The sequence below is a fragment of the Haliotis rubra genome, unplaced genomic scaffold (assembly GCF_003918875.1).
Source record: "Haliotis rubra isolate DU_JTF1 unplaced genomic scaffold, ASM391887v1 Scf735, whole genome shotgun sequence".
Lineage (NCBI taxonomy): Eukaryota > Metazoa > Mollusca > Gastropoda > Lepetellida > Haliotidae > Haliotis > Haliotis rubra.
Window position 1 is genome coordinate 35,911 of NW_025767452.1, and position 13,770 is coordinate 49,680.

General features: G+C 42.3%; 1 protein-coding gene across 1 annotated transcript; it reads right to left on the bottom strand.

The window, feature by feature from the left end:
- Positions 1-2,496: 2,496 nt before the first annotated feature.
- Positions 2,497-4,443, bottom strand: LOC124259758 (FMRFamide receptor-like). The gene is given in 2 exon segments (XM_046693955.1): positions 2,497-3,661; positions 3,664-4,443. Coding segments are annotated over 2 exon segments (1,176 nt in total). The 5' UTR covers positions 3,935-4,443; the 3' UTR covers positions 2,497-2,756.
- Positions 4,444-13,770: the final 9,327 nt, after the last annotated feature.

Below are 13,770 nucleotides of genomic sequence, written 5' to 3' on the forward strand. Positions count from 1 at the left end.
TAATACTTGGACCGTGTTCCATAAAGCGATCATAGCGCTAAGGCGAGCGTAACTCACACCACAGGCAAACTGTAGCGCAAACAGGGTTGCGCAACAAAGACAAATGACCAGTCTTCGTATCGCGCGCATATACGAAGACTGGTCATTTTCTCTTTGATGCGCAACCCTGTTTGCGCTACAGTTTGCCTGTGCTCACACACATTACCACAGTCTTACGACTGACGTAGCTACGATAGTTATTTGGAAAGGTGCATTTTTCCACTGATGTATAAATGAAAGAAAATGCGAGAAAATATAATATGCTCCTGCAAGACATTTATTTATGTTCTTTTCATGCAATAGACATTCATAGAATGGTTCTTGAAGAATTCACATGTTCCTTAAAGATCACATAAAAATATACTTCTCAGTCGGAATGGTCATACAATGGTAACACAATGTAATACGTAGTAACAGATGTTCTTGATGCATGCATGCGTACGTGAGTGCGTGCGTGTATATGTGTGTGAGGGAAAGACACATTTAGATTAATCTAAACCTTGCAATGAGGGTTTCACCATCCAAGGCTCGGACTCGAGGCTCGGCAATCGCTATGTTCCACCATACTTGTGAAGCTTTCGAACATCCTTACTGAATTACTGCTGATGAACAAACCCGTAAACATCCTGGTTTAAACCACCTCTTCTGCAACCCATGCTTGTCGTAAGGGGCGACTAACGGGATCGGATGGTCAGGCTCGCTGACTGGTTGACACATGTTATAGTATCCCAGTTGCGCAGATCGATGCTCATGATGGTGATGACTTTCCATACTCGATAATTTGCAGACCGTGCGGCGTTAAACAACAAACAAACAAACAACACTGATGAAGCTCTTGTGACTGGTGGGTGCTTCCAGTGAGTAAGTTTAGTTTTACGCCGCACTCAGTATTATTCCAGCTATATGGTGGTGGGGCCTCCAGCAGAGAAAGATGAGCTTACTATAACCCAGAACACCTGGTGTCATCGCTGGTGTTATCCTTCTCAGTTATCCTTTCATAAAATGTTGCCTTTCACGCACATTGATGCAAATAGCTCGTCGACAAACATTACGCACAGCCTACCGTGTTTGCAGGCGTCATCATTCACGGTGACGTGATGCGTTACATTACGTAAAAGGGTATTATGACGATTTTTAAATTTCTGTGTCGAAACATATCACAGTGACAAAACAAACATTATAGCCTGACTTGCACGTCATTTCTGTGTCACATATCACAGTCCGCTTACGTAAGAGTCCGCTCAGGTAAACATCAACAAGGGACGAAATGGATCTCTAAAATTAAACTCTGCAGCTTCCCAACCATGAATGAATACAATCATTTTAAGTGGAACGTGATTCTATCATTCGATATTTCAAACACAACAGCAAGGCGCGAGCGATCGATTATACTTGAATCGTGGTAGTATTTCAGACTTGGCACGTTAAGGTGCACGTGCAGCCCAGATACCCGATGGCGCATGATATAATTGTCTTATTGTCGGATTATAACCCTGTCAAAAGAAAAAATGAGCCTTGATGATTTTGAACTGGATTGTTGATCAAAAAGTAAAACATTTAAAGGATGCTATATAGTTAAACATTTAAACGGAACAAAGATATAAACAATTACATAGAACCAACTCATCCAAACAGTTCTCTAAATACATTCAATGATGCAAAACATTTCACGGAACAAAGAAACGACAAATAAAGAACCAACAAGGAAAAGTTCTCTTAATCTTCCCATATGCGAGCGCAAGCAGGGTTGCGCAACGAAGAGAAAATGACCAGTCTTCCAAAATGCGAGCGAACCCTATTTGCGCTACAATTTGCCTGTGTGTACACACACTGTACAATCTATTTAATATCATTGGACAGTTTCAACGGTTATCAAAAACGTTCAGTATGAAAATATATAGAGATTTGACAATAAAATGTATTCTCTGCTTTCGTTGTTGTAGGTACTTTAGACGCACTGATGCTGATTATGTCAGCCCTTATAGAAACAAGACGGGCATGTCTAATCTGTCCAGTTCGGACTTAATAGACATAAAGATAAATGTATTATTGAATATGCTAATACACACAGCATTATAACAATATTCATAACGACATATGACAACCAAGAAACCGGACAACATATTTTCTCTCCATATGTTGAAGGGGTGACAGCCCAGTGGCATGAGTTCCATATGACGTCCGCTTGACGTCCGCTTTACATGGCGCAGGTCCGGGTTTGATTCGGACCAATTTGAAGCCCATTTTTGTGTTGCCCGCTATGACTTTGCAGGAATATTACCAGAAGCGGCATAAGAGCACACCAACTAATTCTTTATTTCTTTTTCAATCTACCGTCCTTTATACTTTATCTGTGTATACCGTGGCGTTTGACTGGGAGAGTTTTCAAACGCACGGTTTCCATAGTTCTTCTTGATCTTTGACCAAGAATTTGGGACCTTGAAATAATCAGTGCACGTTAACATGACAGAAAGAGAAATTGGTTCCTGAAATTATAACGACGTTGTCTCCGAACATGCCATGGTTCCAGGCATGGTACAATGTCACTTCGTTGCGGTAATACGTACCATGAGTATCGACGTGCACGATGCGATACTGTGATTGCCAAGAAAACTTCGATATCCCACAATGAGTAAGATCATTGTAGCCTTGACTCCATGTTACAATATGTAAATTTTCTTCGGTGTGAAGAAATTGTAATGTCACTGTACATATTTTCATTTCCTTTGTTGTTCCTGTCTTGATACATGAAGAGTATTTTGACTGGGTCCATATCTGTTGCCACCCTCGGGAATGTTGACGTCATCTCTGTTTCCGCTAGCGCCAGCATCGCTTTGATTATTCCGCAGCGTCGTCATGGAATTGCTCGGGCGGATTCTGTTTCGACGTTGAAGCAGTTCCTTTAACGTGTTTCTGAAGCGAGAACCACTGATGCAGTACAATAAAAAGTTAACAGAATTGTTGGTATACATCAGTGTATTAGAAATTGCCCATATAAGGGACAGAACTGCTTCGCAGTGTGGTGTGGTGTCCACCGTCCAGTAAGGTTCCCCAATAAGGTACACGCTGATGGGAGCGGTACACACAAAGAACACCAGATTCAGAGCCAGGAGCATCATTGTCATAGACGACGTCTTTTTGTCTTGATATCGTTCGTGGTTCGATGTTGTTGTAAACATCTCAGGGTTTATTCGCCGAGCATTCCTCTTTCTGGATACAACTTTCTGGGCGATGGAAATATTGGCAATAATGAGCACGGTCAGTGGTATGAAGGAAAACACACACAGGTCAATCCATGGCCAGACACGTGACTGGAAGTGGTCGTAACCCTCCCAAAGTGAAGCACAGCGTTCGATGTTCGCAGCGCCACCTATCGTCGTCTGAACGTCCCCAAGGCCGTACAAGAAGTGCGAGTTGAGCACCAACAACAAGACTGCTATGACTGCAATGTTTACGAATGCTGTACATCGTGTGTAGTACTTCTTCACCGTGTACGGATACATCACCGACACAAATCTCTCAACGGTGACGGAAACGAGAAGCCAGACTGACATGTCGAGGGTGAAATACACCATCCAGATGTGGATCTTGCAGGACATCTCGCTGATGACCCGGATGTCCAGTGGATGACCACACGCAGCCATTGGCGCAGAAGACCAGTATAGAGAACCAAAATGTCCATTACAGACAAAGCTGTGAGATAGATGGACACCGTGGAGTCCCTCATGGACTTCCTGTTGAGGACTATAATGGACAACACGTTACCGATAGTTCCGAGAATCATTAATACGGGTGGGAAGATGGACCACACCCATCTACCCGCCTTGTATTCAACATACTGGGTGTAGTCGTCGGTCGGTGCTGGTGTAACGTTGGAGATAGCCATAGTGTTCATTGTCGTTGGGATGTATACTTGGTTTCAAGTTGAGGGCCAAATGTCCGCAACGTTCGATAACTATCACCACTAATCACAGCATGTTCTTGAAATGTCACAGTGCGGATAGACACAACGATATGTCTTAAGAAACATCTTATATTGGCCGCAAAAAGACGTCATTTGTATTCATATGATATTGCAGTGGTTCGATTCAGAAGATTTTCCTTGATTTGTGACGTGATATGATATTGATAAATCTAAGCCAGTTAAGTGATTGGCCTCGTTATTCTGACAACAGGGAACGGATTCCCAAGGGATCAGTAGCAATCATTGTATTGGTATTTCCTGCATACGGGAAGTCTCATAAATCAAACAGGAGGAATATTTCAGTGATGCCTACATTGCCATCATTATGGGTGAGGTTAGATAACTGTCAATCAAAACTTTGGTCTGAATATCAAGTTCTTGTAGGTCAGCGCTGATGTTTGCATGGCGGACACTGAGAAAGTTGATGATAGATCAACGGGTCACTCGCATTTGGTTTACATATAAGGTAACTGAATATCAAAGACCAGGTTCAACCCTCTTTCACCAGTAGTGGTAGCTCATTGGTGGTTGGTGACATAAAGTATCACTGTTTTAATACTGCTGGCGATATGATGTGCCTCTTAGTAAACTGATTCAGGTTTCTTGTCTGGACGATGATATATCACCTAACGGATGAGCACTCCCATTATTATGAGATACTCCGAGACATGGTTGTCAGGATGTCATTTCATGCAGGCTGGTACAATTAGAAGCCCTGTATTTCTCGTAGGTTATGGAAGCGAAAAATATATTTGTCGATTAAATACTGAGATAATAATTCAAAACTGACTACAACAGCTGAAAATAGCATCGTCTGTGTATTAACGTGTTCTCAAGTCAGGGATCTGATGTGAGGGATCGATCTGGTATTTTTTTCTTCAGGTCAGCGAGACTGGCCCAGATGCCACAATGGCAGAACAATCAATTCCTTGGTGATTATGTGAACATGATATATTAGCTTTCTGGTGCATAAGAGCTCCCTTAATATTGATTGTCATTTCCATGTGCATCTTCTATGTGTCTCAGCTCCGATGTGAAATGTTATGAAGAGTCAGTCGAAAAACGTTCCCACTTAATGGCCACATTGTGTCCGGCCATGTGATTGGTCAGTCTTGGAATGGGAGTGGCAGCGTCACGTCCATCTTCAGTGGTTGTTAGGGTCACGTGTTCCGTGTCTGAGCAATGTCGGATCTGAAAACAAAATAAACCCAACAGTGCTGTCAAAAAGTGGATTGGTTGTCGTAATGTCATACATGTAACACATCCCGTGTTAAACCTGGAACCATATGTCCGAACATGACCATCTCTGCAACCGGTCCAAGATATCAATATTAAAATAAATATTTACCATTAAAACGAAAGATTGAAATGATAAATATTTCGATCGACGAGCAAGGTCTGTAATATATTACTTTCATGCCGATGTGTCGATAACATATGTTTCGTCGCTATCAATCCAAGCCACACCGACACGTTAACAATGTCACATTTGTCAATATTGCATATCACCGACATTGAATATTATGGTCTTAAACTTGCAATTCGCTGTGCATATTTGCCATGCAATGCATTTATGGCGAAATCTGAATCCAAGAACCCATTTTTATGATACATGATTTGTAAACGTAATTCACGTACTTCACTATTTCGATAAAGTTATGCAGCTGAGTGAGTGAGTGAGTGAGTGAGTTTAGTTTTTCGCCGCGTTTAGCAATAATTTAAATTAAGCCTCTGGCCAATATGAAAAATTTACCTTACCTGTTGTACCCTTATGTTTTGGTGTCCTGTTAAACTCAGCTTAAGTCCTAAGAAATTTCATTTGTTTATATTTTTGTTTGTTTTTTATTGTTAACGTCACACTCAACAATATTCCAGCTATATGAGTTTACAAAAAAAATCCATTTTTAACCAGCCATTCCAATGGCTGAAATCAAGAGCATTGATCTCAGCTGTTAGGATATGTGACGTACATCACTCAAGTTGTCAGCCTTTCCGACCGATCAATATGCTTGCCTCTTACAACCAGCATCGGCTGCTGGGGGCCTAACCCGGAATCCAAAAAAACCCAAGTGTTTGCCACTAATAAGGCAATGTCCCCGCCGCTAAAGAAGAACAAAATATTTATATATTTACTACTTGTTTATATCTTTGTCAGATAAAAGATGCCTGAAATGACTGGTGTCTGTATAATCACCCAATGTAGGCTGTCAACATAATTGAAAACACTGGGTACAACGGTTCATGAGATATCGCGTTAACAAGGGTTTAAAAAGTGGTCAAAGTGGCGTGCTGACCTTGAAAATAAGGTCAAGGTCACCCAAAATTGACTGGTGTCTACGTAATCCCCTAATGTAGGCTGTCACCAAATTTGAAGACATTGGGTACAATAGTTCCTCGGGATACTGCGTTAATAAGAGTTTGAAAAGTGGTCTAAGTGGCGCAGTGACCTTGAAAATAAGGTCAATCCTACAGTGTAGGCTGTCACCAAATTTGAGGACATTGGGTACAATAGTTCCTCGGGATACTGCGTTAATAAGAGTTTGAAAAGTGGTCTAAGTGGCGCAGTGACCTTGAAAATAAGGTCAATCCTAAAGTGTAGGCTGTCACCAAATTTGAGGACATTGGGTACAATAGTTCATGAGATATTGCGTTAACAAGAGTTTGAAAAGTGTGACCTTGAAAATAAGGTCAAGGTCACCAAAATCGACTGGTGTCTGCGTAATCCCCTAAAGTAGGCTGTCACCAAATTTGAAGACATTGGGTACAACAGTTCATGAGATATCGCGTTAACAAGAATCGGGACGGACCGGCGGACGGACGTACGGACGCTGCTGAATAAATAGTTCCCCGTTCCGCGTTGCGGCGGGGGACAAAAATGAAATGTCCAACTCAAGTCCAACTCAAGTCTAGAATGATTGGGGAAGTTTTGATTGCCTCAGCTCTTGGCTGAACTAGTGGACGTTTCTGGGGTCACTCACTCACTCCAGAACACCAAGAATTAAGACATCCATCCATCCCCTTGAGACATTCACTCACTCACTCACTCATTACTCCAGAACACCAAGAATTAAGATTTTCATCCCTTTGAGGCATTCACTTACTCACTCACTCATTACTCACTCACTCCAGAACACCAAGAATTAAGACATCCATCCATTCGAGACATTCACTCACACTCACTCATTACTCCAGAACACCACGAACCAAGAATTAAGATTTTCAGGCATTGAGGCATCGCTCACTTACTACTCACTCACTCCGGAACACCAAGAATTAACACATCCATCCCTTTGAGACATTCACTCTCACTCACTCACTCACCTCACCCACACTCACTCACTCACTCCAGAATACCAAGAGTTAAGACTTGCATCCTTTGAGATACTGACGTGAGATTATACGACACTGGTTACAAGGATCAGTGAGATCAAACATTGCCAATCAGTAGTTATACGTAGATAAATATTCGACATTCTCAGGTACCTTCTAGTCACATTAGAATATTATGTCATAATAAACTTTTCAGTTCTCGGCAGGGATTCTTGTAGGGTCTACTCCCATTTGTGAGAACTCCCAGTTGTGAGACTCCCAGTTATGAGACAGTGGAGTCGGTAATTAGCAACGAAAACACACCATACTCCCCTGCCTGATAGAATAGATTCACCCTAGCTAATTACTGATTTGCTATGTAACTGAATCTTGTGGCGGTAACTTAATGAAACTTTATAAGATAAATTAATTAACATACTCAGGTAAATGTCTTTAATAATTAAACACTTTGTGTAGGTAACTTCGTGATCAAAGAGAAAGTAATTTATCTACTCAGATTTACTCCGTCTCCGAAACTACAAGCTATAGTTTAAGAAATAACTCTGAAATAACTCTGAAATTTACAGTCGAAATGCCCCTTATGCCAAACCCTTTCTACCCGACACAATAAATTTATGGAATGCCCTACCAAATTCCAAAGAGTCATGCAGTCTCAAAGAATTTTAAAACCTAATTACAAAAACCAAAAACAAGATTTATATTGATCTTAATTATGGCTCTTGTTTTTGTCAAAACGTTCATTGCTGGCTCAAGCTCGGATCTAGCGACCCAAACGCCGATAGGTATAACAGACATTTAATAAACAGTGCATGGTGCTCTTGGGGATATCAACTACCCGTTATAACCTGGATAATTTTTGAACGGAAACAAAGAATTTACTCCTCGTGTAAACCAGAAAATAGTTGAATCCGTCCACGATTATATCATCACAACCTTCCAATTTTCACAGGGAAATACTGAAATTAACTAAACAACCTTCTCGTGATTGATTTATATTCCTACAATAGCTTGTTAGACACACACAACTGTAAGTCTCTAATTATGACTACTTAGAGAATAGTTGTATTTGATGTAATCTGTATATATCTATATGTACTTAAAAATATATTTATGCAATAGTCAATATCGATGACGTCACATCCTCCATTGCATTTTATGTTTTATGTTGCATGGGAGCGGTGTTAACATAAGCAGTAATACTTCACCAATCCCAATTCATATTCATAAATAATAATAAAATATGTTTAAACCAAAATGACTTTCAAACTTCATAATAGTCAATACAAATGTGTTATCATAATTACATATTCTTCTGAATAAATAAAATATTCAATGAACTATTTCTTCTGTGTAAATATAATCTTTGATAATCTATTTCATTAATCTACTCATCAATGAACTATGCCTCCTGTGGGTACTGGGCTGGGCTGATCCCACTTTCATTGTAGGGATGTGGAAACACCACCTATGTGCACTGAACCATTAATTAATGTGTCTCACAACTGGGAGTTCTCACAAATGGGAGAACACCTCTTGTAGAGTTCATGGGCTGCTTCTATATTATGTTCAGGACTCTGTTTTGCTAGTAACCCATGCATAAACATGTCAACACTCACTTTTTATGCATTTTTGCGCAAAGTTACTTCTTCGATATCTATCGATATTTGACCGCCTCCGTGGTGTAGTGGTTAGAGCGTCCGCCCGGAGAGCGGAAAGTCGCGGGTTCGATCCCCGACCGCGTCAAACCAAAAGACGTTAAAATATGGTACTTGTTGGTCCCTGCCTGACGCTCGGCATTAAGTGTACAAAAGGACTGGTCCTATATCGAGTCAGTATAAGTCTGAGTGGGGTATTCATGCTTCACTACGGCATGGTATCTCAGTGGGCTAGCACTATAAAACCAGCTTAAGTCTGGGCTAGTACAAGCAGCCAGACATACACATACACACGCATAATATTCCAGCTATATGGCGGCGGTCTGTAAATAATCGAGTCTGGATCACACGATCTAGTGATCAACAACATGAACATGGATCTACGCAATTGGGATACGATGACATGTGTCAACCAAGTCAGCGAGCCTGACCACCCGACCCCATTAGTCGCCTTTTACGACAAGCATGGGTTACTGAAGATCAGTTCTAATCCGGATCTCCACGGGTTCGTTACTGTAGGTCTTCGGGTCTTTGATTAACGATCGATGGCTACCTTTAAATTACGATAGCTGACCATGGGCAATGCTATTACAGTAGCGTACAGGTCTCGCTCTGCGCATAGTTGCTGGGTAGAAGGGCGACTGTGTAAGATTACCTTAAAACGATGTTTGTAATCCTTGAGACCGAGGCGGGACGGATAATGACACTAATTATCAATCACTTTAACAATCACAATCACTGCCGGATGGAAAGTATTGGAGATACTCACGGCTGGAGGTAATCGGCGTAATGATTACATGAAAACGTCAATTAAAAATAATTCCGGCGCCGTGTCATAAATGCAAGATAAACACAGGTACCACACAGGTAAGGCCACGGTGATACATATTTATGTTTATATGCCTTATTTTATCGGAATTCACATTTGCATTTTAAACATGGTTATTGTCTCTTTTTGTCTTCTAGAAAGGACAAATTTTAAGGTTACAAAACAGTGATTTAATGCCATATCGATATAGACGACACCAGTGGCGTGCTGATACCATGCAAAAGAAATTGCGAACCTCTTGAGCAGGCCTGTGATACATGATAAAATATTTACCTTTCCTGTTGCACGCTTTGCTTAGGGCTAGTGAGTGAGTGAGTGAGTATGGTTTTAGCAATATTCAAGCAATATCACAGCGGGGGACACCAGAAATGGGATTCACAAATTGTATCCATGTGGGGAATCAAACCCGGATCTTCGGCGTGACGAGCGAACGCTTTAACCACTAGGCCACCCCACCGCCCCAGAAGGTTTCAGAGCCAAAACCTGATTCCTCAACACACTCGAAACTCTCTCCACAGACCAGGGGCGGTGGGCGTGACGGGCCAACGCTTTAACCACTAGGCTACCCCACCGTCCTATATAAGCGCTTTGTTTGCCCGTTGCTTTGTTTGTTTGTTTATGTTCTCTTTATGGGTTTTTATTTTATTTTTTTAGTAATATATTTTTTTAATTTTCATTACTTTTATGGGAGTGTGTGTGTGTGTGTGGTGGAGGGAGGGGGTGTTGTGGGGGTGTGTGTGGGTGTGGGGGGGGAGAGATGGTGGTCTGTAAATAATCGAGTCGACACCAGGCAATCCAGTGATCAACAACATGAGCTTCGATCTACGGAATTGGATGGTATGTGTCAAGCAAGCCAGCAAGCCTGAACGCCTGATCCCGTTAGTCGCCTCGTGCACATGGGTTGCTGAAGACCAGTTCTAACCAGGATCCATAATTCCACACAAACGATGGAAACTAATTACTAGTTTTCTAACACGGATTTTTACCGTGTTTTGATATGAACATTTGACTTGCCTCTGCATGTGTTTGTGACCGATGCCACCAGGCGGCGGATACGCTCAACACCTGGTACCTTCAATATTTGATAGTGATACTTAAACGACAGCTTATGACATCATCGAAATCTTACATTAAACAAGTATTTTGTTCTAATCCTGGAAAGTTATGGATAGCAATATAGTGGTGATAAACCTCTGTAAACATATCACTCTGTCCCTGCATCAATATTTACAGTTACTCAGTGTTCACTGATTGGACAAGACGTACCTCTTCAGCCATGTTGTCTCATGTTATTCCATCGTGTAAACTGCTATAAGGCATTCAGGCTCGTTCCACTCATTACTGCACTAGGACTTGAGTGGCTGATGGTCTCGCAGCTGTGTACAGTACGCCATATTCAACAAGCATGATGACGGCTGCGTGAAGCTATCTTATCCGGTTTAATAATCGATAGTTTATGAATAGTTTAGCATGAAATGAGTGAGTGAGTTTGGTTTTACGCCGCTTTTAGCAATATACCAGCATTATCACGGGGGGGGGGGGGCACCAGAAATGGGCTTCACACATTGTACCCATGTGGGGAATCGAACCCGGGTCTTCGGCGTGACGAGCGAACGCTTTAACCACTAGGTTACCCCACCGCCCCCAGCATGAAATGAAAATATGATAATGTCAAAATTTCTTGATCGTGATCGATTTGAAGATGGGGGACACTAATCTCATGTAACTGTGATCGGTTTAGTTGTGCAACAATATATAAATAGCGCAAGGAAAAGAATATTTAACAGTGTTATTCGAGATCAGAAAGTGCTCGGTCGTTATCAGTCATGTACACTAAGTGCATTTATTCATGTAAGGTTTGATAATATCTAACCTTTCCAAACCATTATTACGTTCGCTCAAAAACAAACCTGCTGATGAAGAATAGATTCAAGATAAGGGAAGGGGCGATTGATCTGGAACTAGTTTGGTGGGTTAGCCCACATTGGTATAATGTGTGAAGCCCATTTCTCTATTGCTACAAGGGGCGTAAATCTCACTCAGTCAATCACTAAACCCCAAAACAAATGTGACTGTGACGTGCTGACGCGTTGTTTCTTTTTCAGACAGACAGACAGTCAGACAGACAGACAGACAGACAGACAGACAGACAGACACACACACACACACACACACACACACACACACACACACACACACACACACACACACACACACACACACACACATATGTATATATGAGGATATTGTACTGGACATTTGCTGTTTACCATGCGTCCCTGAACTGACCACGAATAATGGGCAACGACATATCCATAAACATTTCAGCAATTCAAAGTATCAAAATAGTCGTACCTATCAAACTGTCACTGCTCAGGAAATGTATATACAGTTAAATACAGTTGTGTCAAAGTTGAAAAGACCAACATAACTACTTCGAGTTATCATGTCATCGATTCCCAATTGCGTAGACCAATGCTCATGCTGTTGATCACTGGATTGTCTGGCCCAGACTCGATTATTTACAGACCGCTACCATATAGCTTGAAAATTGCTGTGTGCGGCATAAAACTAAACTCACTCACTCACTTCGAGTAATCCCAAGTTCGATACAACCGCAAAAGAATGACTAATCTGCCTGTCAGTGTTATACAGCTGCACCTGCCTGTCAGTGTTATAGAGCAGCATCTGCCTGTCAGTGTTATAGAGCAGCACCTGCCTGTCAGTGTTATACAGCTGCACCTGCCTGTCAGTGTTATAGAGCTGCACCTGCCTGTCAGTGTTATAGAGCAGCACCTGCCTGTCAGTGTTGTACAGCTGCACCTGCCTGCCAGTGTTATACCGCTGCACCTGCCTGTCAGTGTTATAGAGCAGCATCTGCCTGTCAGTGTTATAGAGCAGCATCTGCCTGTCAGTGTTATACAGCTGCAGCTGCCTGTCAGTGTTATACAGCTGCACCTGCCTGTCAGTGTTATACAGCTGCACCTGCCTGTCAGTGTTATACAGCTGCACCTGCCTGTCAGTGTTATACAGCTGCATCTGCCTGTCAGTGTTATACAGCTGCACCTGCCTGTCAGTGTTATACACCTGCACCTGCCTGTCAGTGTTATACAGCCGCATCTGCCTGTCAGTGTTATAGAGCAGCACCTGCCTGTCAGTGTTATGCACCTGCAGAGCAGCACCTGCCTGTCAGTGTTATACAGCTGCACCTGCCTGTCAGTGTTATAGAGCAGCACCTGCCTGTCAGTGTTATACAGCTGCATCTGCCTGTCAGTGTTATACAGCAGCACCTGCCTGTCAGTGTTATAGAGCTGCACCTGCCTGTCAGTGTTATACAGCTGCATCTGCCTGTCAGTGTTATAGAGCAGCACCTGCCTGTCTATAGAGCTGTTATAGAGCTGCAGCCTGTCAGTGTTATAGAGCAGCACCTGCCTGTCAGTGTTATAGAGCTGCACCTGCCTGTCAGTGTTATAGAGCAGCACCTGCCTGTTAGTGTTATAGAGCTGCATCTGCCTGTTAGTGTTATAGAGCAGCATCTGCCTGTCAGTGTTATAGAGCAGCACCTGCCTGTTAGTGTTATACAGCTGCATCTGCCTGTCAGTGTTATAGAGCTGCACCTGCCTGTCAGTGTTATACAGCTGCATCTGCCTGTTAGTGTTATACAGCTGCATCTGCCTGTCAGTGTTATACAGCAGCACCTGCCTGTCAGTGTTATAGAGCAGCAGCTGTCTGTCAGTGTTATACAGCAGCACCTGCCTGTCAGTGTTACACAGCTGTACCTGCCTGTTAGTGCTATACAGCTGCAGCTGCCTGTCAGTGTTATAGAGCAGCACATGCCTGTCAGTGTTTACAGAGCTGTCAGTTATAGAGCAGCCCGCCTGTTAGAGCAGCACCTGCCTGTGTTGAGTGCTATGCAGTTGCATCTGCCTGTGCCTGTTAGTGCTATACAGCTG